Source organism: Heloderma suspectum, chromosome 13, assembly GCF_057233095.1.
Source record: "Heloderma suspectum isolate Gila_16-S chromosome 13, 16-S_ref, whole genome shotgun sequence".
Classification (NCBI taxonomy): domain Eukaryota; kingdom Metazoa; phylum Chordata; class Lepidosauria; order Squamata; family Helodermatidae; genus Heloderma; species Heloderma suspectum.
The window spans coordinates 4243807-4265103 of NC_139470.1; the positions used below are offsets into that span (position 1 = coordinate 4243807).

Sequence of the window (21297 nt, forward strand, 5' to 3'; positions counted from 1 at the left end):
GATGGTGTTCTGTATTTCGAAATATTATTTCTGACGAAATGGGGCACCGAGTGATTGGTAAAATCCAGCCAAGGCAGGATTTGTAGAGACTTCAAACTTCCACTGGAGGGAGTTGGCTGCTATGTTTTTCGCCCACCTCCACTGAGGAAGTAGGACTGCCTTAAGTCTCTTATATCTCGAGTCCAGAGATTGTGAACATTCTGAAAGACTTTTCCTCCCTCTTCTCCATCCTTACTCTTGTTTCCTTTATTTTATTGACTACATTTACATATTGCCTTTCTGCCAATGCAGTCAAGTTGGCTCTCCATTTAAAATAATGGCGTACAGTTTAATGGCTTAGTGTTTAGTAGACATGACCCAAAAGGGAACAGGGAGGGAAGAGGAAAATGAGCAAATCCAGACACCATGGCCATCACATGAGAGAGTTCTGGGACAGGAGGTGATAAAGGGCATGTGACCCCAGCCGAGCCAATGGAGGTTGAGGATTCTTGGTTTTCAGTTCCATCTGAGAAAAAGGAACCCTCATGGTGGGAACTCCAATGTTCTATCCTAAAACAACATGACATGCGTCTCTCTTGTTTGTGTGTTTTTCCTTAGACAAGTTAGAAAATCAACGCTGAACCCTAACGCAAAGGAGTTCAACCCTCGGTCGTTTGCTCAGGTGAGTGCAAGAGGTGTAAATGTCTTCGTCCTACACTTATCCAAAGCTGTACTTTCTTAAGTGCTCCCATTTGGACAAAGGCACTGCATAGTCTATTCTTGCGCTTTAACAACCATCATGAGATCTTGCTGAGGAAACTCCACAAGGCACATGATGCACACACCATCAGTCTGTTCAGTGCCTGTTTGTAGCTCAGCTGTTCCATTCCCCCTTCTTTTGACAGCCCAAGCCTTCTACTACGCCAACCTCGCCCCGTCCACAAGCCCAGCCCAGCCCTTCTATGGTGGGCCATCAACAGCCTACGCCGGTGTACACCCAGCCCGTTTGTTTTGCACCAAATATGATGTATCCTGTTCCTGTGAGCCCAGGCGTTCAGGTAAAACAAACAAATGTTTTAAGGTGGCAAGCAAATGTATATTTGCTGTGTTCAGTGTGAGTGACAAATTAGCATTCCTTTGGAGCGTGAAGGGCAGACAGAGCACTGCAGAAGTAGATACATAGTACAGGTTCCATGATGACTTTTATGCTGAGAGGTCAAGGAGACCATGAAACAGGCAGAACCCTTTTCAGGGTCTTTTGCATGCCGAAGGTCCCAGGTTCAATCCCCAGCATCTCCAGGTAGAGCTAGGAAAAAGCCCTGCCTGAAACCCTGGAGAGCCGCTGCCAGTTAGTGTTGACAGTCCTGGGCTAAATGGACCAGTGGTCTGCCTCAGCATAAGGCAGCCTCCTGTGTTCTTCTGTACCTGCGTTTGCTGGAGAAATTGGTATTTCCACCCTATGGCTATCAATGTTTTGAACAGGTACTGGGCCACATTGTCCTAAGCATCACCCACTGCACTTTCTTAATTCTTAAAAACTTGCATCCTGCTACTGGTTGTAGGCCACCTTGAAAACTCTGCAGAGGCCTACTCAATATCTCAAGAGATCTTTTTAAATCAACCACTTCATATTCACAGAGCTCATGTGATTGAGAGCATTTGGCTCAGTGTACAGGAAGAAATATATGGAACTCTTATGGGGTGGCTCGGCCACCTGTTTAATTAGAACACTTAACCTTCTGTCTAACTGAGAGAAGTATGTTGTATTTAGATTTGTTGTCGCCATAGGAATATTGCAGACATTTTGTTATTGCAACAAGTGCTGTAACTGTTAAAACACCCAGCAGAGACGTGCTCTACTTGCACCTTGGCTTTTTTTTTTTTGCTTGCTTTTGCTTTGAGTCCAGTTTTATCTGATGTTTGGTTAAACAATGCATCTTTGACTTGTCTAATCGGAGGGCATTGCTCAAAGACATTTTAGTTCATCTGTGAGTAGAATTCAGCTGCTGCTGTTGCTTCCCTGGCACTCCAAAAATACCAGCTCGTAGTAACAGTTCACTTCTTCAGCAGCCAGTACATGTTATTGAGGGAGCACGCGCCAATCTGTTTTGAGTAAGGTGTTTATTTTTAGTCACTTTCCTAAAGGGTATTTTGATACCATTCCCTCCCACCCAGGCTATCCCCACCTGCCTCTTGACTTCCAGCAAGCTTGCAAATTGTGCTAAAGAGAGCACCACAGGCATTTTATGTTGTGTTGGGAGTTGGATTTGCCTCGACTTGTTTTGCGTATAGTAGCACAGTTAGTTTGTTTTCAAACTACAGCCCAGCCCAGATTCAGCAGTATCTATTGGACTGAGAATGAAGGTTGTGCCCCTGCTCTTCTCCCTTTTCTCTTGCACCAGAATGGAACACTTGTGGGGTTTGTTATGCCACACTCTATTACACCTGAACCAGGCAACTGTGATTGTAGACCCTTGTATACACAATGTCTGGTCTGTGAAAAGCAATGAAGGGTGCCTCCTACCATCGCAGATGGCTGCAGTTAACTCAGCAGGTCCTCTGTGCATTGCGAGAGATCCTTGGGTTGTGTGGCACAGTCACTTGGCCCAAGACAGTACATCAGAAAGTTATGTTCATCACTGAACGTCAAAACTCTGCTGGCCAATGTGAGCGTTAAGCCCCCGTCCAGCAGGGGAGGTGTCACGTGTGCATGCTTCCAGAGAAGGGTGTGTATGTCTGCGTGTCCTCCTCTAATGGCCAGCTGTCTTCTTTTTCAGCCTTTGTACTCTATTCCCATGACCCCCATGCCAGTCAACCAGGCCAAGACTTATAGAGCAGGTAAAGGTGAGAATAATAACAGTATTGTATGCTCTAGTACTCACTTGCATGTGGAATAACTTAAGCTGTCTTGCCTGTTGTTCTGTTACATTTTAACTTTCTTTTGGAGTTGTTAACCCTCCCCTTTCTGTGCAACTCCCTTATTCAGCCTTCTCCTCCTCTTAGTATTTTAAGCCGTCTGTGCAGGCTCACCTTATTTCTCCACAAGGCTTAGTGCCTTGGCTCCAGTTTCCAGTCTGTATTATGTGAACAGGTAGAACTTTAAACATGCTTTGGGATGCAATCCTATGGATATTTTCCTGGAACTAAGCTCTGTTGAACTCAATGGACTTAACTTGTGCGTAACCATGCATAGGATTGCACTGTAAGAGTGCTTGATTTGCTTCTATTGTCAGTGCTTCCATAATAAAAAAAAGTCTGTGGTGTGTGTGTGTGTGTGTCTGTCTGCCTGCCTGCCTGCCTGCCTGCCTGCCTGCCCCATAGTGCCAAGACTGAAACCTAGACACCTAAAACTTGGCATGCATACTAAGCTGTGCACCTCAGGCTTACTTTGTTTTTAAAACGCTTTAATTAATTTAAATGTGTCCATGTGGCTGAAACGTGCAGTAACACCTTCAGCTACTAGGGGCAGACTTCCCTAACCAGCACACAGTTTTGCAGTCCTTACAGTTTGAAGCCGGGGAGATTAGTAGGCTGAGAGACAGAGTTATATGGCTTCTCCCTCCCCCCTGCTGTGGGGCAACCCCCCTTAGGGGAGTGGAGCGAACAGACTGCTCCCTCAGGGGGCTGAGGGTGCACCAGGGCAGGAGATATGCCTAGAGGTGCTGGTGGGACTGCCATCACTCAGATGGGGTGTCCAAATATCAGCTGCATACATTTCCTTGAAGGCTTTGCTATATCCAACGAAGGGCTAGTCCAGTCTGTGCAAAGCTGGGTCCGTTCGTTATAATAACAAATAAGAGGTAGTGGTAGTGGAATACTTTGCCACAGCAGGGGCTTATTTCTTCTGCTGGGGGAAACTTTAAATGGTTGGAGGCTTTGTCCACGCAGTGTATAGCAAGACTCCCAATTTTGAAAGCCTTTCTGCAATATTTGGCTATCAAGCTGCTGTTTTATTACAGGGCTTCCTTGATTTTAACACTCCCATTGGTCGTATGAGCAAAAAAACAACCCTAGAACAAGTGAGATGATACCCTTTTATTGAACCAACTGTTGTTGTTTTTAGAGAAAGTGCTATCATCCTATATATCTTGTCTTTTGCTAAAGCATTCAGAATAGTATTTATAAAAGTCATGTGCACAGGGGCTGTAAACCTATCAGAATTGAGTGCTTTTTAAAAACTAGAGTGGGGAGGTTTAAGCAGGGACTATGACCTTTCTAATTGTAATTTTGAGAGCAAAGGTTATTTCCCCCCTCGCAGTTCTACAGCCTATTAAATTGCTATCTCTTTCCCAGCCCCTTCTTGTCTAGTACATGCAGTGGTAAAGCCTACACTATTGCTAGTGAAAAAGCTTGTTGTGCCAGAACAGTATTCCATTATATACCAGTTAATGTTTGGAAAGCTACTTCACACACCATTTTTCTGCCTGAATGAATTGCCCAGCCTGGCTCTCTGTGAGTTGACATGTCCCTTGTGGCCTTAAAGCCCATGTGCAGGGTGAGATCCCTGAACACTACTGACATCTGAGGCTTCAGCTCTATTTGGCTTGTCAGCAGATTGCAGTCATACTTAGCTGTGTGTAGAAATGTTGGCATAGGGTTGGGGGAAGGAGCCCTCCTTAAGGTGCCCTCTTTCCTTCCTTCGCAGTATCAAATATGCCTCAGCAGCGGCAGGACCAGCACCATCAGAACGCCATGATGCACCCTGCTTCTGCTGCCGGGGCTCCTATCGTCGCTACACCACCGGCTTATTCAACCCAGTACGTTGCCTACAGTCCTCAGCAGTTCCCCAACCAACCTCTCGTTCAGCACATGCCACATTATCAGTCTCAGGTATGCCTTCAGCTGGGCTCTTTGTCACTTGTTCTTCCTCTAACAATGGGATTTTAACTTGTATGTTGCCCCACTGAATACTATAGGAAAACTGGTGATTTCTGCTACACAGAACTTCAAAGGACACTACAGGCATGAATTGTCAATTTGGTGATACACACAGTGCCCTTGCCATACGTTGCCCTATGTACAGATGGAGGGGCATGTTTGCACCCACTTCTCTTCCATGCAGACAGGACTGGCAGTCAGGCTCAAAGGCTCCCCAGGTCATGACCTGGATGGATAGTACGGTCTGGACAATATGGCAACCAGTGGCCCTCCAGATGTTTTTGGTTGACAACTCTCAACATCCATGGCCGTTGGCTATGCTAGCTGTTGGGAGTTGGAATCCAACATCTGGAAGGCAACAGGTTCACCCCCCTGGCTTACGTTACCCACTGACATAGCTCAGCCTCAGTGCCATATGCTAAGAGGCCTTGTGTGCCATAATAATGGGCTAGAAAATCTGTCTCAGGAGAGATCATGAATCTTTCTTCAGATTTGTATCCCAGCTCATTTGAGACATGGTCTTCTGATATTTCCAAGCTTCCCTGACAATACGCATTGCCAGCTTGAAGAAGGACTTTTTGTTTCTGTAAAGAAGCACCTGTGATGATAAGTTTTTCTCATTGTCTCTCTTACATATACTCCTTGCAGCACCCCCACGTTTATAGCCCCGTCCTACAGGGCAGTGCTAGGATGATGGCACCACCGGCACACCCTCAGCCCAGCCTAGTTTCTTCTACTGCGACGCAGTACGGTGCACACGAGCAGACGCATGCGATGTATGGTAGGGCACATTTTGGGTTCTGTTTTGCTGGGAGGCACATTTACTGAGTTGATGGGAGGGAAAAGGAGCACTTGGTGTTTTGAGTTTGTTTTGAAATTTACTAAAACCAGTTAATGTGTCCATACAGTTTCTAGTGACTTGAGAAATGAAGTACAAATGGTAAAGCATAAACAGCTGTGGCAGCCATTTGACTCTTCTGTGTCAGATTCCCCTTTGGTACTTAGAACAGAGCATATCCTAATTTTCCCATCCTCCACAGCCTTTTTAGAACTCTGATTTATCACCAACTCAGACATGTATGACATTGTTTGCATGTGGGAATGAGCTAGCACAGCAGAGAGGATCTTTGTAGCACTCAGTGTCCACTTGAACACAGTATTGTGCAGCAGAGACGAGCCATTTAGGTCTTCAACAGCAGAGTATATTCATAGTGTGTTCTTCTGAACTCCTAAGCCTGCTCCTTTTCCATGACTGTTTAAATTTATGCCAAGGATTCAAGGCAGTAGGCCTCCCCTCACAGACACATACAGTCACAATCTTGGAAACAGATTCCTGCTCCTTGGCAGCATTCAGCTTGGCTATTGGGGTCATGCGCCTGCAGTCCTCAGGCATGAAGTCCTCAGTTGATTCCTTGGCACGAATGAGGCTGTGTCAGTTATCTGCCTCCCAGGGCTGGCTACTCTGGAAGACATTGTCTGTATTCAAATGTAAGACAAGTTCTGTCTTGGGCGTGTAGCCCAGGGAAGGTTTTGCACACCAATTACTTTACCTCTTAGGCCAAGAATGACTTCCTTGTGGGTAGAATAGCAAAGCAGCTCCTTTCCTCGTTGTATGCTGGCATAAGGCATCCTGTTTAAATGGGTGCACTCTGGACATTCATCAGATGTCTTGCAGTCAGCTTCTGGGATGCAATTGCAAGTATTGCTTAAGTAATGCTAGGTTCAGAACAACCCTCTTAAACTTCAAGTTTAAGGACAGTGTCCCTTTGCTGCTTGGAGTAAGTTATTGAGGTGTCATTTGGATTCAGAGATAGTAATATCCTTTGGACTGGCCACCTCTGTTTTCTTGTTGTGCTTGAACACTACCTGGCGAACACATAGAAGGGAAATTTCCGGGTGAGACAAATTCTCTGTTATAGCCTCTTCTTCCTGAGGGCTGCTCTTTGGAAGAGAGGCAGCTGAGAGGAAGCCTGGAGAAAGCCACCACTGCACTTAGCCAAGTAGCTTAGTTGGTCAGAGCGTCATGGTTGTGAGTTCGGATGTCGTCATGGTGAGAATGGGGCTGCCCTTTAAAGGGTGAAGAGCTGTAGTGGTAGAGTGCTGCTTTGCATGCAGAGGGTCCCAGGTTGAATCCCAGCATCTCTAGGTAGGGTGGGGAAAGGCCCCTGTCTGAAACATTGGACATCCATTGCTGCCAGTCAGTGTAAACAGTACTGAGCTACATGGACCAATGTTCTGACTCTGTGTAAGGCCACTTCCTAAGTGTCAAAAGTGGGAAGATCTATGGAGAACAGCCTGGGCAGCCCCTATGCAGCTCTGACATCTCCAGAAGGGATCCTTCCATTCCGGTCTGACTCTTGTTGTGTGTTGTGACTCTTAGCCATGTATTAGGACAGTCCTGAGATTTGGAACCCATGAGGAATCCCCGGGTTCCAGCTGGCTCCTTTGGAGTACCACGTTCTTAATCTTGACACAAGGGGTTAAAGCAGACACAGGCCTACCAATAGGATATGTGATGAGGCTTTCACAGGCATTTGCGAGTCAAGTCCAATGTCTGAAATTATCCTGCGACATGAGCAGGAGTTGCTGACTTGGTCCTGTTGCATGCAGCTGACCTAGAAACAACCAGGGCCAACTAGAGTCTCTTAGCTTAACAGACTGAGGAGCACGCTGTCATGAGGTTGGAGCTCGGGTTCCGAACACTTTTCGCTCGATGCATCCACGTACCGAGATAGAGAGGCAGAGGGTTTTCATTGAGAATATTCCCAGTAGCAGTCTCTTTATTAACAACATTGCCACCTTCATTTTGTCCAGCCCTCATAACCAAAACCTTGAGACATGTCACAGTTCCATGGTAGTTCCATGGAAGCCTAAACCTTCAGAAATGTTTGTGGTTTTTAAAGTTTGATCTAGGAACTACATATTGCAGCCTTCCCCAACTGGGTGCCCTCCAGATGCATCGGACTACAGCTCTGAGCATGCCACAGCTAGCCATGGCTGACAGGCATGCTGGGAGTTGTAGTCCAACACATCTGGAGGGCACCTGCTTGAGGAAGGCTGCTGTATTGTGATAGATGATAGTGCAGAGCATATAGTTGAATGCTTTCTTGACTGGCCTGCACTAACTTGGCTACCTCTAGGGTGGTTATTTGAGAGTGAGCTGTGAGCTGGGCAGTCCTTGCCTTGGCCACTTTTTTCCCCTCTGCCCCCTAACTCCCCTTCTGTCCCCACATCTGCAGTGTGAAGGTGATCGTACTCATCTGTCGCCCAGGGTTGTTATGGAGATTACTGAGAAGATGTGTGTGACATATTGAACATGTTAAAACTGAATGAATACTAAGTTGTGTTGTTGTTATTTCTATTGGCCAGTGATCCAGAGCACCCTTCCCAAGCCTGAGGTAGTCCAACACATCTGAAGGTGCCAGGCTGGGGAAGGCTAGCCTAGAGACATAGTGAAATTTTGCAGTGGGCATTCTGCCTTAATTGGCAGCAGCTCTGTTGCTCCATGCTAAATACCTTGATAGCATATTCATTCTAATTAACATGTAATTAACATATTCATGTAAGTAGCAGCAACCATTAATCGCAGAACTTCAACGAAGACTTGAAATGTTTGTTCTAAAGTGTAATCCCAGATAAGGTTTATTCCTGTGCTTGATTCTGGTTCCGCTTCATATTTTATCAGTATTTTTCTGTGTCTGATTCTCTCTCTAGTCTATCTAGTTTTCTGTCTCTGCTAAAAATTCAGTGTGCTGTATTGAGCAATATTTGGGGAAAGGGGGCTATGTGTATTGAGGAAATCCAGTTTTCTGGGATTGTAATCTGAACTAATGTATTTATCTTCATTGCAAATTGGTTAACACTTTTGATTCCTATTTTTCATGCTGTGGTTATTTAATGGAATGTGAAATGCCTTTAATAGTGGCCATTTTAATACTGATGAAGACCAACTGAAAATGGTGTTCAGTTCAAGATTCCTAAAATTGCAAATTGGTTTGTGCATGAAAACAATAATTGACTGTTAACCTTTCTAGAAGACTGGAAGTGGTGCTTTCATCTCGTGGCATGTGGCTAATTTCCCTTTCTATTTCCCAAATTCAGCATGTCCCAAAATACCCTACAGCAAGGAGACAGGCCCTTCTTTCTACTTTGCCAGTGAGTTGGGTTTTTTGTACTAACTTTGATTTTGTACAATAAACAACTTTGAAAGAATCTGTCAGAGGAATAGGCTTGTTGAACAGATGTCCTCTGTTTTTGCACCAAACCTACTGAAAGTTAGGGGAAGCATTTCTGTCAAAGAGACACAGTGAACTTGCAGGATATGTAAAGATGCTGAATTGCGTTATTTGAGGAATGTTTGATTCTGTTTAAGAGACCGTGCAAGTAAGATGACAACACTGGGCCAACGTTGGCGAAAATTGTAAAAACTGCTCCAGTTGTGTAGCTGCTTGCCTGTTTGTATGTCTTTGCTTCTTACATTTCCTCAGACCAACAATTTACTGCCTTGTGAAGGAAGCTTTGTCCAGTTTGCAGTGGTCCACAATAATTTCTGCAGAAGTCTTAGTTCTGGTATTGGGAACTGTTGGGAAAGGAGGAGGATTAGGGCTTTTGTGAGTTGGGGGTGGGAATGAAGAGAGGGTGGCCGAACGGTCAAGACTGAGATTAGAAGCTTCTAGGGGAAGGCCACTGTCCTGACTGTTGAAACCGACCACTGCAGGGCCTAACCTAACTGTGAGCCAGTGCAGACAGAATGCTGCCCATTTGCTTAACCATGATGGCAGGCTAGGAAGTGCTCAACAGAGGCTGACCTGAATGAAATTCAGTATACAGTGTTGAATTCTGGAGCACAATTGTGGCAGGAGCACGCACCCTTAGAGGCTCCTTCCAGAGCAGCTTCTTTCTTTCTGTATATTTGAGTGAACATGAAGAATCCTAACAGAATGCATGCATGGCCAGAACTGTCAGCTAGGGGAAGAGAGCTCCTCCTGGTCCACAGCCTGTAATGGGAGCCCTATGTGCTCTCAGTCCTTGGGGCTGGGCTAGGAAGGGCTTTGTTTGAACCTGCCCCAGGAATCTGCTGTTAATCTGTTCCGTGTAGTTAGAAGACTGTAATGCGTTCACGGGGCTTGGTTTGGTGCACTGAAACTCTTTCAACAAGCCGATTTCCTTTTAATAGACCTTCCTTTGCAAAACAAAGTCCACTGTACACCTATGATATGCATTGACATAATTCTGAATGTGTTTACATGGAGAGAGTGCTCTGCTTTCTGCCATTCAAATGGTCTCTGTTGCCACCTGACTAGATCTGGCAGTAATATACTCTAATTGTGGATGTGTTGTATCTTCAGCCTGTTTTTACTGAGTCCATTTAAAGCTCTTACTTTTCCTGCAAGCAGAATCTATGCAGGTGTTTAATTTGGTTGGCCTCTCCCTCCCTCTTTCTATACTTTCTGCTGCCTTGACAATTGATTTTTCCCCTTGGATTGCAACTTGTGTTCATTTTATGCTTCCCTTTTCCAAAACCTTTTACTTCTTTGCTATTTCCTCCTTCTTGCTGACATGATGTTGAGAGCCAAGTGCCATCTTGCCTACCATAACTGTGTGTTCTGTCCCCATTTGCAGAACAATGGGAAATGTGGTAGGGTTGATAGGGGAGGTGGAAGTAAGCCATGTGAGCTTATGTCTGCTCAGTTTGGAGTAAGGGTGTATTCAGATGAACCTCTGAGAGTGAAATGCCATCACTATGTCATCTTTTTATTTTGCTTTCCTTGTCTTTTTGCAAGGAGACTATTCATGTGAATGATCTTGCATGTAACAAACAAGTAGTAATACTCTGGATGTATTGGTTGACAGGCACCTGGTACGGTAGCTGTCAAGACCGATTTAAAATCTTCTTGTTGCAAGTTGTGGGTCCATGGCTGGTCTGCAGCAAGTTTTGGACTGGGCACCTTTAAACTCTGAATGTGACTGATCTGTGCGAGCTCCTTGAGGAAGCATTTCTCACTGCTAGCAAAATAATCACATGCTATTTTAGCAGAAAGGAGACTGCCACCAGATCCTGTTTCTCCTCTTCTAGTTTGAAGAGGAAGTAAAGGGTCTGTGGCCGGGGTTGTGTGCTAGGAAACCTAAAATGCCCCATCTAGAATAAAAAACAAAAGTCCAGTGTATTTGTACATAGTAACATGATGCACAATTCTGTGAACGAAAGTGTGTATATCTCCCCCCTGCCCCGGTTTCGACCTTTCAGGCAAGAGCATAAGATCATAGAGAACTGAAGGGCTTGAAGACTGGCTGCAGGAGAGGTTAGGGCAGCCTTTGCCAATTTTTCCTCCACTGATGTGTTGGACTGCAACTCCCATCATTTCCAGCCAGCATGGTTGTGCTGGGAGTTGCAGTCCCACACATCTGGAGGGTACCAGGTTGGGGAGGACTGGGCCAGGGAGTGCTCGACAGCCATGGTGGCCAGCTCCCTCGACCCCCAGAAGCCCCACTTAGGCTTGGGCTTCCTTTCCATACCCTGCCCGCGCAACCTCATGCTTCCCACCACAACCATGTAGGTTTTTAAAGAAAATGTACACTCCATGGCCTGATGCAATAACAAGAAAAAGCGGGATTGAGGAGAGAGAGTGCCAGCCAGCTGACATTTGTACAGTTTTTACATGCATCAGAACTGTAAGCCTCAGGTAAGAAACACAGTTATATAAGGAGAGGTGCCCAGAGCTGAGGGAGTCCCATGTGCTCTCTGAGCTTGGTGTCAGTTCTCATTTTCTTTTCTCTCCTTTGCCCCCCAAGTTTCCACTGGTTCCCTTGCTCAGCAGTATGCCCATCCCAGCGCCACCCTGCATCCGCATCCACCACACCCGCAGCCGTCTGCCACGCCCACAGGGCAGCAGCAGAGCCAGCATGGAGGGAGCCACCCAGCCCCCAGCCCAGTGCAGGTAAGAGCCACGACTGGCGATCCCTGTGGCAGAGGAGCGAGTCCTGTGTTGTCATTGCCCATGCCAGTCGCATATACAATACTGCATTGCTTAGAATCTGTGCCACCCAGGGCTGAATCTCCCAGCCAGCAGCGCTCAAGTGGTAGGAACTGTCTTGCAGTTCATCACCTGTCAGAGGCTGCTGGTTCCCATTGAAAAGAGTTGGTCACTGGGATTGGCCACCTCGGTCGATGCGAGTTCACTACACGTCAGAAGCCAAGATGATTGGGCTACTGTGACGTGCTCCTTGCAGGCTGTCCCAAAGACCAGTCTGAATCGCCAACTAGTGCAGAATACTGCTGCTAGAATTTTGACTGAAGCAATGCACTGGTGCCATGAGACACCCCCCCCCCCCCCCCCAGTATGGCACCCGCTGCTACTTCATTTCCAAGTGTAATTCAAAGTAGCAGTCATCGCCTTTAGTGCCCCAAAGGACTTGGAACCAGGCTACCGGAAGGAGCCTCTGCTCCCGTAGGAGCCTGCCAGTCCTTTGAGATCAGCTGCTGCGTCCCTCTTGCACGTGCCGTTGCCTCTGGAGGCACAGTTGATGGCAGTGCCCAATGGGGCTTTCTTGGTGGCAGTGCCCCATGTGTGGAACTCCCTGCCCACAGAGGCTAGGGCATCAGCCTCTTTATCTGTGTTCGGCCAGCGAGTGAAGACATTTCTATTTTAAACAAGCATTTCACTCTGCTGTTGCTTAGTTTTATTCTTGGACTATTTGTTTTGTTTTGTATTTGGTGTATTTTGCTGCTGCTTTTAACTTGTTGATGATGCATTTTAATTATTGTTTTTATTATTTTTAATATTCTGTAAGCCTCTTTAAACAACTCCTTTTTTGGGATTGGAAAAGTGGAGTAACATTTCAAATAAATACCATTATATTTGTATTTTATTTATGAAGTACATCGTCTTATAATTTATGTAAGATATTTATATGCCACCTTTAAGGGAAAAACCATCTGAACATGACTTCCAAATACTGAGATTATTATGTTACAATAATAAAACAATACACTTGCAAACAAAGTCAACCATGAATAAAAACCAGCTAAAAACTAAACATACACTGTTCTGTAAAATACAGAACTCTGATACATATTTGAACAAGAGTAGCTGAAACTACCTTGGTTCAGCAGCCTATGAAACCCATCTTAAAAGAAGTCCGGAGGGGAAAAAATGCCTCTTAAGAGGTCGTCTAAAGCTCTGTAATGCCGGGGCCAAATGCACAGCAGCAGGCACCGTGTTTTACAGCTGTGGGACCATGGCCGAAAAAGCCTGCTCCATTGTCCTCGCCAGCCTGGTTGTCTTCATTGGCAGGCATGTGAGCAGGACTTCAACAGCTGATGTCAAAGCCTGGGCAGGCTGGAATGGGTGAGGGTATGGGCCCTTCAAGTAACTTGGCCACTTGCCCAACCTGGTGCCCTCCAGATGTTTTGGACATCAAGTCCCAGCAGCATGGTCAGTGGTCAGGAATGCTGGGAGTTGTAGTCCAAAACATCTGGAGGGCATCTGGTTGGGGAAGGCTGATTCAAGGCTTTAAAGGTTAAAACCAGCACTTCTGAATTGGGCTGAGATATGCCCCGGCAGCCGGCACAGCTGATGCAGTATCGGTGTTGCATGGTCCAGCCTCCATGACCCTGCAGTATGCTGGTGACTGCGTTCTGCAGCAGCTGAAGTCTCTGAGTTGTTTTCAAAGGCAGCCCCACATGCAGTACGCTACACTAGTCCAACCTGGATATCACTGCTGCATGGATAACTGGGCAAGGTCTGCCCTCTCCAGACAGAGCCACGGTATACTCACAGCTGGTAGAAGGCACACCTGGCTGCTGCTGCCACTGGAGCTGCTTCCCCAATTAGTGCAGCGTCCAGGAGAACTCCCACACTGTGCACCTGGTGCTCAAAGGGAGGACACTCCCCCTAAGGCCAGTTGTAAACCTCCATCTGGAGTAGTCTGTTTCTCTAACTACAGCACCTCTGTCTTGTCTGGATTTAGTCTCAGCTTATTCACCCTCCTCCACCCGAGAACACCTCCAGACACAGAAACTTCCCTGCTATTTAAGTGGCAGCATACATAAAGGTAAACTAAAATCAGATAAGCACAAAAAGGGTAGCAGCAGCACATGAGTAGGACAGAAGTGTCTTCATCGAGGGTCAAAGCCAAAGTAGGGATGTTGCTTAGAGTGCCTTAGGAAGCTTTCCCACAATTGCAGCACCACTGAAGAAAGCCTAGCCTCCAGCTCTTGCTTTTCAAGTGTATTGAACTCATAGCAGTCCTACCCTTGTAAAGGATGGGGAAATGCAGATGAGGTTCCTCAACCCATAGTGCCGAACTCTACAGTATTCGGCTGGTTGGGCAATTTACTTTCTAGCAAAACAAGGAACTATGTCCCTGTGGTTTTCCAGTGACATTGCCTTGTGCTGTCACACGTGCTGCTAGCAGCTAACATGCTGTATAGCATCCTTCCCCAACCTGCATGGCTGTGAATTATGGGAGTTGCAGTCCCAGCACATCTGGAGGTGCCAGGTTGAGGAAGGTTGTGGTAGACGGGAACATGACGAAACACTGGATTTTGTAAGTGCAGTGTAGGGTGATGGAAGAACATTGATTCTGTGATGACTTTTTCTGAGGATAAATATTGTAGGATCACAATGTCAGTGATTTTCTTCCTGTCTGTCTCTCCCTGTCTGTCTGCAGCCCCATCAACACCAGGCTGCCCAGGCCCTCCACCTGACGAATGCTCAGCAGCAGCCTGCGATCTATCACGCTGGTCTTGCACCGACTCCTCCTTCCATGGCCCCCGGCTCCAGCACACAGTCTCCGCAGAGCAGCTTCCCTACAGCACAACAGACAGTCTTCGCCATCCATCCTTCCCATGTCCAGCCTGCCTACACCAACCCGCCACACATGGCTCATGTCCCCCAGGTAACAAAAACCCTGAGATGGCTTGGCCGGGGCTCCAGGTGGCTCTCAGTATCAGGGAGGAGGCGAAGGCGGTGGGAGCCGTTTCTCCTTCATATTGGGCTTGTACCAAGGGGGGTAGCCCCAAGTTACTTAGCTCTAGGAGAGCTCACTGGGGGGGGCAGTGGGTCACACCCTGGCTGTATCGGAGCCCCAGAGCACTGCTTGGAACGTCGAGGGGGCGCACTTGGGTGCGTGTGTCCAGTGCGATGTGCATGAGTGCTTTGGAGTCTGACTCATGGATTCGAATCCCTTGGGATCGCTAGATTGCAGGAGGGGCCAGGGGAGCTTAGGGCACCACTTCATACCAGGTGAGATTCTTCGTCCATCTAGGTGAGGGGTACAGGACCTCAGGCCCAAGGGTCAAGTCCAGCCTGCCTGGGGAACAGTCTGGCCCTCCTGGGTTCCCCAGGTGGCCAGGCCCTTTCCCCCAGTTGCACCCCTTTTCCCCTGACCACCCATTGTTTGGTGGTTTCCTGGCTTTGGTGGTTTCCCCCCCATTCCAGAAGGTTGAAATGCCTCTCCTAAGGCTTAGTGCTGGCAGGAAGAGCTTGAAGCTACAATATGCTGGCATTTTTTGGTATGTTTGGCCCCACCCCTTTTGCCTTCAGCCCCACTGGAATGCGGTCCCCAAGAGTTCTCCAGAGTGGAATTCAGCCCTCAGGCTGAAAGCGGTTCAGTACCTCTCATCTGGACCAGTATTATCTGTTTTGGTTGGTGATGGTTCTCCAGGGCCTCAGGCAGAAAAGAGTGTTGCCCCCCACCTGCTGCCTGGATCCTTTCAACTGGAGATGTTGGAGGTGGGGCATCAGACATTCTGGGTGCGAAGCCTGTGCTCCACCAGTGAGCTACAGCTAGCCGAACTCTGCCTTCCGATCTCCCTGCCGTGGCTGAAGCCACGTGTTCCTGGCTCAGCAGGGCTGTACGAGATCCAAAGGAAACGGGGGGGAGACCATTCTCCGTAAGGAACCTGAATCAGGCAGCCAAATTTACAAGCAGGCTGCGGAGGCTTTGTTAGCTGGGAAGTCAGCAGGTGTAGCTACGTAATCACTGCTGTGTGCAGGAGCTGGCTGAGGAATCCTGTGTTGATGTCTCGATAATACTACCGCTTAATTTGCCTCTCCTGAAAGGTACCTTCTTTGCCCATTGGCCTTTAAAGTGTACCCAGGTAAATGAAAAGCCTGGCTGGATGATGTTCCAGAGGGGCACAGCTGCCTGTGGCAGAAACTGACCCTAAAGCACACTCCTCTGCAAAGCAGGCTGCTTGGGGCATGACACGAGTGCGCACATTTCACACTAGGCAGTGGCGCAGCAGCGACTCCTGCTTGGCGAAAGCCAGAAGGGTTTGGCTTGGAGGCTCAGCTGTAGCACGGGTTTCTGAGTTTAGCAGTGTGCAGCAGGTGGTGGCTGCCTGCCCAGGAATGAAGTCATCAGAGAGAGATCCTTTGGGCAGGAACACACAAACTACAAAACAGGCACGTTGAGGATCTGTCACGTCTGAGGCATGAAAACCGAGTAAGTCCTTTTCTGGAAAATCCCAAGTCTCTGTTGTCGTCCTCAAACATGTCATTAGATTTTGGTGCTGGGAATGGGACAGTCTCTCCCTTACATATTTGAATGTGGCACCCCACACACACTATCAAGCAGTGAAAGCAAGCCAAGAGCTGCATTTCTCTGTCCCTTTCCCCTCCCCCCAATTTACAACTTTCCCAAACTCAACATGTTCTTGTGCTGTTTTTAGTTTTATACCTGCTGCACTTATTGGGAGGGAGGCCTAAGAAGCATGGTCTAAGATCTTGAGACTTGAGCTCAGTGTGCCTCCAGCAGCTGCCGCCGCTGCCTCCTTTTCAGTGGTGGCCACCCCATCATGGAATGCTCTCCCAAGTGAGGCCTGCCTGGCACCAACATTGTCATCTTTTCAGCTCGAGGTCAAGACTTTCCTCTACTCGCAGGCATTTGAAGGCTTATGATAAGCTTCTTATTCTGCACTGGCGTTTTGGTTGTTTTATTATGGTGTTTGAATAGAAATTGCTTTTAGTAGTTTGTATTTTGTATGTTTTAATAATTTTTTGCTGTAAGTCACCTTGGGTCTTTTTAAAGAGAAAGGTGGCTAAGAAATTCAGTAAATAAATAAAACAAAAGGAGCTGCTTTGTGATGGGGCTTTGAGTTCCATGGCCAGGAGTGGGCCTCTCCTTGTGACCTTGCTACTAAAGAGTTCTTTGTTTCAGGCCCATGTGCAGTCAGGGATGGCTCCTTCTCACCCAACTGCCCATGCTCCGATGATGCTCATGACGACCCAGCCTCCACCCGGTGGGGCCCAAGCCGCCATTGCGCAAAGTGCACTGCAGCACATTCCAGTTTCAACAGCAGCACACTTCCCCTATATGACGCACCCTTCAGGTGAGAGGAGTGTGTGCGCTGTAGCCGTGAGAGGTCACAAGTCTGGGGTGGGGGGTGGGGAGAAGGCTACGATGGGGGGGAGGGAGAGACAGAAGGAGGCCATGTGATGTCAGCTGAGATTTGAGCACAGAGAGGGGGAGCTCGTGTGTGTTTCTTCAGGGGCCATGGCTGTTCGCACAGGTTCTACCATACTTTTAATAGAAGGGCAGGCTGCCATTCAGGATGGGCAGTTCGAATGCATTCACACCCCCTTCCCAGTTCCTTTGGAGCACCTACATACCTGGTTATTATAAGGTATTAAAAACTAACCACAACAAATGCTAGTAGATGCACCCTTTTTTGCAGTTTAATCTCTAATACATCCAAGTGCCTTTATACTGTGCTGGGCATCCTTCCTCCTTCTGGTGGTCCCCTACAGCTGAAATGGCATTCTTGGTATTGCTGTATAAACATGGCCCATGGCATACCAAGAGCCGTATAGCGCTTGCTTCATTTCAAAGCTCTTTCTCACTAATGCTTTTGCTTGCAGAAGTAGCTGACGTATTGTTTTTTTAAAAAGCAGCAGTTGTGTTTTTCATTCCTCGCCCCTGCATCTAGTGAACAAGAATATGTTTTGGGCTAGAGAAGGGACAACTTAAGTTGGTTCTCTTGGTGTTTATGTAGATCAAAGCAGCAACGAGACCTCTCTTGTAGCCAAGCAGCTATTTAAATTGCCCTTGATGGGCTTTGCAATATTTTCTCTTATGTTTCAACACTCTTTCTCTCTCTCTCTTTCTGCAGTACAAACCCACCATCAACAGCAGTTGTAACGCTGAGCTGGAGTTAACTGTGAGGCTGGATCCCTCTTTCTTTCTTTTTTTAGGCCAAATACCTTCCTTCTCCTGCTTCTACCAACTTGGAAGCACAGAAAAAAGACAAAAACAAAACAAAATCTTAGTATTTCACTTATTTTTGTTTTTAAGGGAGAGAGAAAATTGTGTAACATCCACTAGGAATGCTAACAGTTCACCTCGCAGTAGGAGAAATTTGGACTGAGACAAAGGCATGTAGAATCCTTGTGGGACAATTCCATAATTCCATGTATTGTGTCAAAAATAAAGCCTGTGCCCCACCCTGTTCCGCTTGCAGAAAAAAACTGGAAAAGCTATTTATTTTTTAAAACAGCCCTTCAAAGTTTCAAATTCATCAGCTAGAGAAAGAAGTAATGAGAGTGATTCTTGCTGCTATTCTCACTTAAATAAATAAATGAAAAATCAAGACTTTAAAATAAATCCCTTTTACTTCTAACTAAACTTGAAAGAGGTTTGGAAAAAGCAAATTCTAATCGTCAAACGGATATGGATTTATTATTTATAAAATCATGTTTGATGAGGGGGGAACTGCTGTCACAAGGCAGCAGTGTAACTTTTAAGTTAAGAGGAAACTTTTACTTTGTAGATAATATAAAATAAAAACTTTAAAAAAAATAAAAAATAAAAAAAGTTTTAAAAACTGATCTTTCCTCCTGGCGTCTATGTGATTTACCTCGTTGCCTCTACTTTTTCCTCCCCTTTTCCCCCCAAGTATAAATCCACTTCAGCTGTTCAGTGGTGTATCGAGGGGGCAAAGGCATGCAGGCAGGTGAGGAAAGAGACTGAATCAAGCAGCATCCACTATAAAGATGACTTCCATGTAAATTTGTGAGTTTGACTAGCAAACTTATTCTAGCAGACAGTAGGCTGCTTAAGGCCATTAAAGGTGGAAAATAGACCTTTCTGTCAGTTCTTCCCATTGTACAAGATGTGACTGATTTAATCTTTAAAGTATTTTATAAGATGCGTCATGTTAAGATTCTGTAAACCCGATGACTCTACAGAGGGAAGAGAGGAATGACAGCAGAACCAACCATTGAAAATTTCTTAACAGTTGTATTTTACTGCAAGAGCAGATCTGTATGTATATTTAGCAGTATTCAAGAATAAGTTACATGTACAGTACATACAGAAACAATATATAGAAAAATTCTACTATACAAGAGTGGAGAATGGGGGAGAGGGCATAAAAAAACACAGTTTTCTTCTTTAAAGGTCTATTTGTTTTGTTTCCATAAAAAGTAGCAAGCTGTGGGACCCATTCATATGCTGTTGTCTCCAGAGGCCAATGTGCTAGATTAAAAAAGGGTTGAAACTGCGGTCGGTGAGGCTTTTTCCACCTCTAGCTATCAGTGACAACATGAATGAAGCTATTCAGGGTGTAAGTGCTGATCCGCACTGTGCTTTGCAACGTTGTCGGCCATTTCATCTTGTCTGGAACATCGTGAAGGAAGACTCTGGGACAAACCTGTGAGATGGCAGTCCAACACAGGTAACCGAATTTTAAATGGCATGTTGAATTCCACTGTGCAGGGACACTGCCAGCACAATGTTGGGCCTGACCTTGTCAGTGCAAGGGCTTTGCCTTCAATGCATATTTGTGGTGTGTCCCTGAGTGCATTTTCCTTGCCTCTGAAAACCTTCCCTCCCCGCTTCCTAGGTGCATGTGAGTTTAAAAGACAAGGCTCTGTGTCCAAAGTTTTGCTATCCTGGAAGCCTGCTATTCATTCTTGTTTATCATGAGAAGTGAAAAGATGGTTTCTGGTGACAGTGGGGGACAGACAGAAAGGCACTGTATAAGAGGGGGTGGCTGATTAGCAGTGATGGGAGCCTCACTGATTTTTGTTTCTTTAGAGGCTCTCCTGCTTGCTTACAGGCTGTATGTTGCTGTTTGGGATGTTTAGGTATCCGAGGTAGAAAAAGCAAGGCTTTGTTCCTTAGGAGAACTTAATGATTTTGATTAACACATTGGCCTCGGTGCCCTCAGCCCCTGTGCTGTTCATGCAGTGCTCTGGCACACATCACAGCCAAGTGGTGAGATAGCAGTTTCCCAAGTCCTGGAACTTCCTCTGAGAGCAAGTTCACACTTTCTTTGTTCCATTGGACTTGCATGAAACAGCCCTCACAGGTCACAGCTCTCCTATCACTTTGAACCATCATTCAGCAAAAGCAATTCTGGTGCAATATACCCGCATCGTGGTAAGCAATATACCCGCATCTTGTGTGATCCAGCCCTGAAAGGTCAGGGGAGGCAAATGGTGGCCAATTGCCATTCCCTGTGCAGTGCCAGAATGTGCCATGATTATTTAAGAGTTGAAGGGAAGGCACTGAATTCTTGCAGAAGTCTCAAGTCAAGTTCCTCTCTTTGAGGCAGAGATTGTAACCCTGATAGGCTTATCACTTCCCAGCTTCCCCCTCTTTGTCTTTCTGTCACTGGATTAAGATGATAGCTGTTCCTCATGCTGCTGATCCTTCTTGAAGGAAAAGATGCAGCAGGCATGGGTTGATCTAGGGCTTAGGAACTTCACCCCAGGCTCCCTGATTATCTATGCCATGCCACGCCATGCTTACATCCCCCGGCTTTCCACCAGGCACGCAGACCCCACATTTAAACCTGTAGCGCAAGGATATCCTGTATGAATAACTAAAGGAGGAAAATGGAACAAAAACATTAAAAAAAACTCTCTAGTGTCTTTGGACACACAACCATCTTTTGAATAACAATTTGAAATGCCTTAAAGAGGGTTTGTGGGCATTGGCTGTTTACCTTGATTATATGTGGCTTACCATTATCCATGTTGTTTGTTACTTGATACGCAACTTATCCCCCTGCCCCCCAATTAAATTACCAGCTTTGGCAGAGAGAGTAATTGTTAGCTTCTGTCTACCCACTCCACAGTGAACAATGACAGTCGCCTCCCATAGCTGACCCCCTTTCACAAATCCTGGTTTTCTCTTTCCGTGCTCTAAGTAGCATGGGGAACTGCCGCTTGATAGAGAACAAAAGTAGCTGACAAAAGAACACCTCTTTTTTAGGCTAAGACCTGACCAGACGTTCACCCTACTCTGTTATTTGTGGACTGGAGAGTGGCAACGGGATCCCAGTCCAGGCGGGGAGGCAAAATGCGCCTCGGTTGCGGATGCTGGGGCAGTGCACCATCTGTTCCTTAGGGTAACCTTCCCCAAGCCTGGTGCCCTCCCGATGTGTTGGACGTTGTGGTTCAGCACTTCTGAAGGGCCCCAGCTTGGAGA

General features: G+C 46.5%; 1 protein-coding gene across 10 annotated transcripts in view; it reads left to right on the forward strand.

Moving 5' to 3' along the window:
- ATXN2 (ataxin 2) overlaps positions 1–18493 on the forward strand; it is a 66269-nt gene extending 47776 nt beyond the window's left edge. For 5 of the 10 annotated variants that reach the window (XM_084820082.1, XM_084820084.1, XM_084820085.1 and 2 more), the window contains 8 exons: positions 598–661; positions 885–1037; positions 2757–2823; positions 4625–4809; positions 5506–5638; positions 8959–9012; positions 11650–11795; positions 14530–15107. In XM_084820082.1, coding sequence (XP_084676208.1) covers positions 598–661; positions 885–1037; positions 2757–2823; positions 4625–4809; positions 5506–5638; positions 8959–9012; positions 11650–11795; positions 14530–15012 — 1285 coding nt within the window. In that variant the 3' untranslated portion in view covers positions 15013–15107. Of the gene's footprint in view, positions 1–597; positions 662–884; positions 1038–2756; positions 2824–4624; positions 4810–5505; positions 5639–8958; positions 9013–11649; positions 11796–14529; positions 15108–17022; positions 17195–17974 lie in introns of those variants that run through there. The other 5 variants (XM_084820087.1, XM_084820091.1, XM_084820092.1 and 2 more) reach the window with 3 other exon arrangements.
- Positions 18494–21297: the final 2804 nt, after the last annotated feature.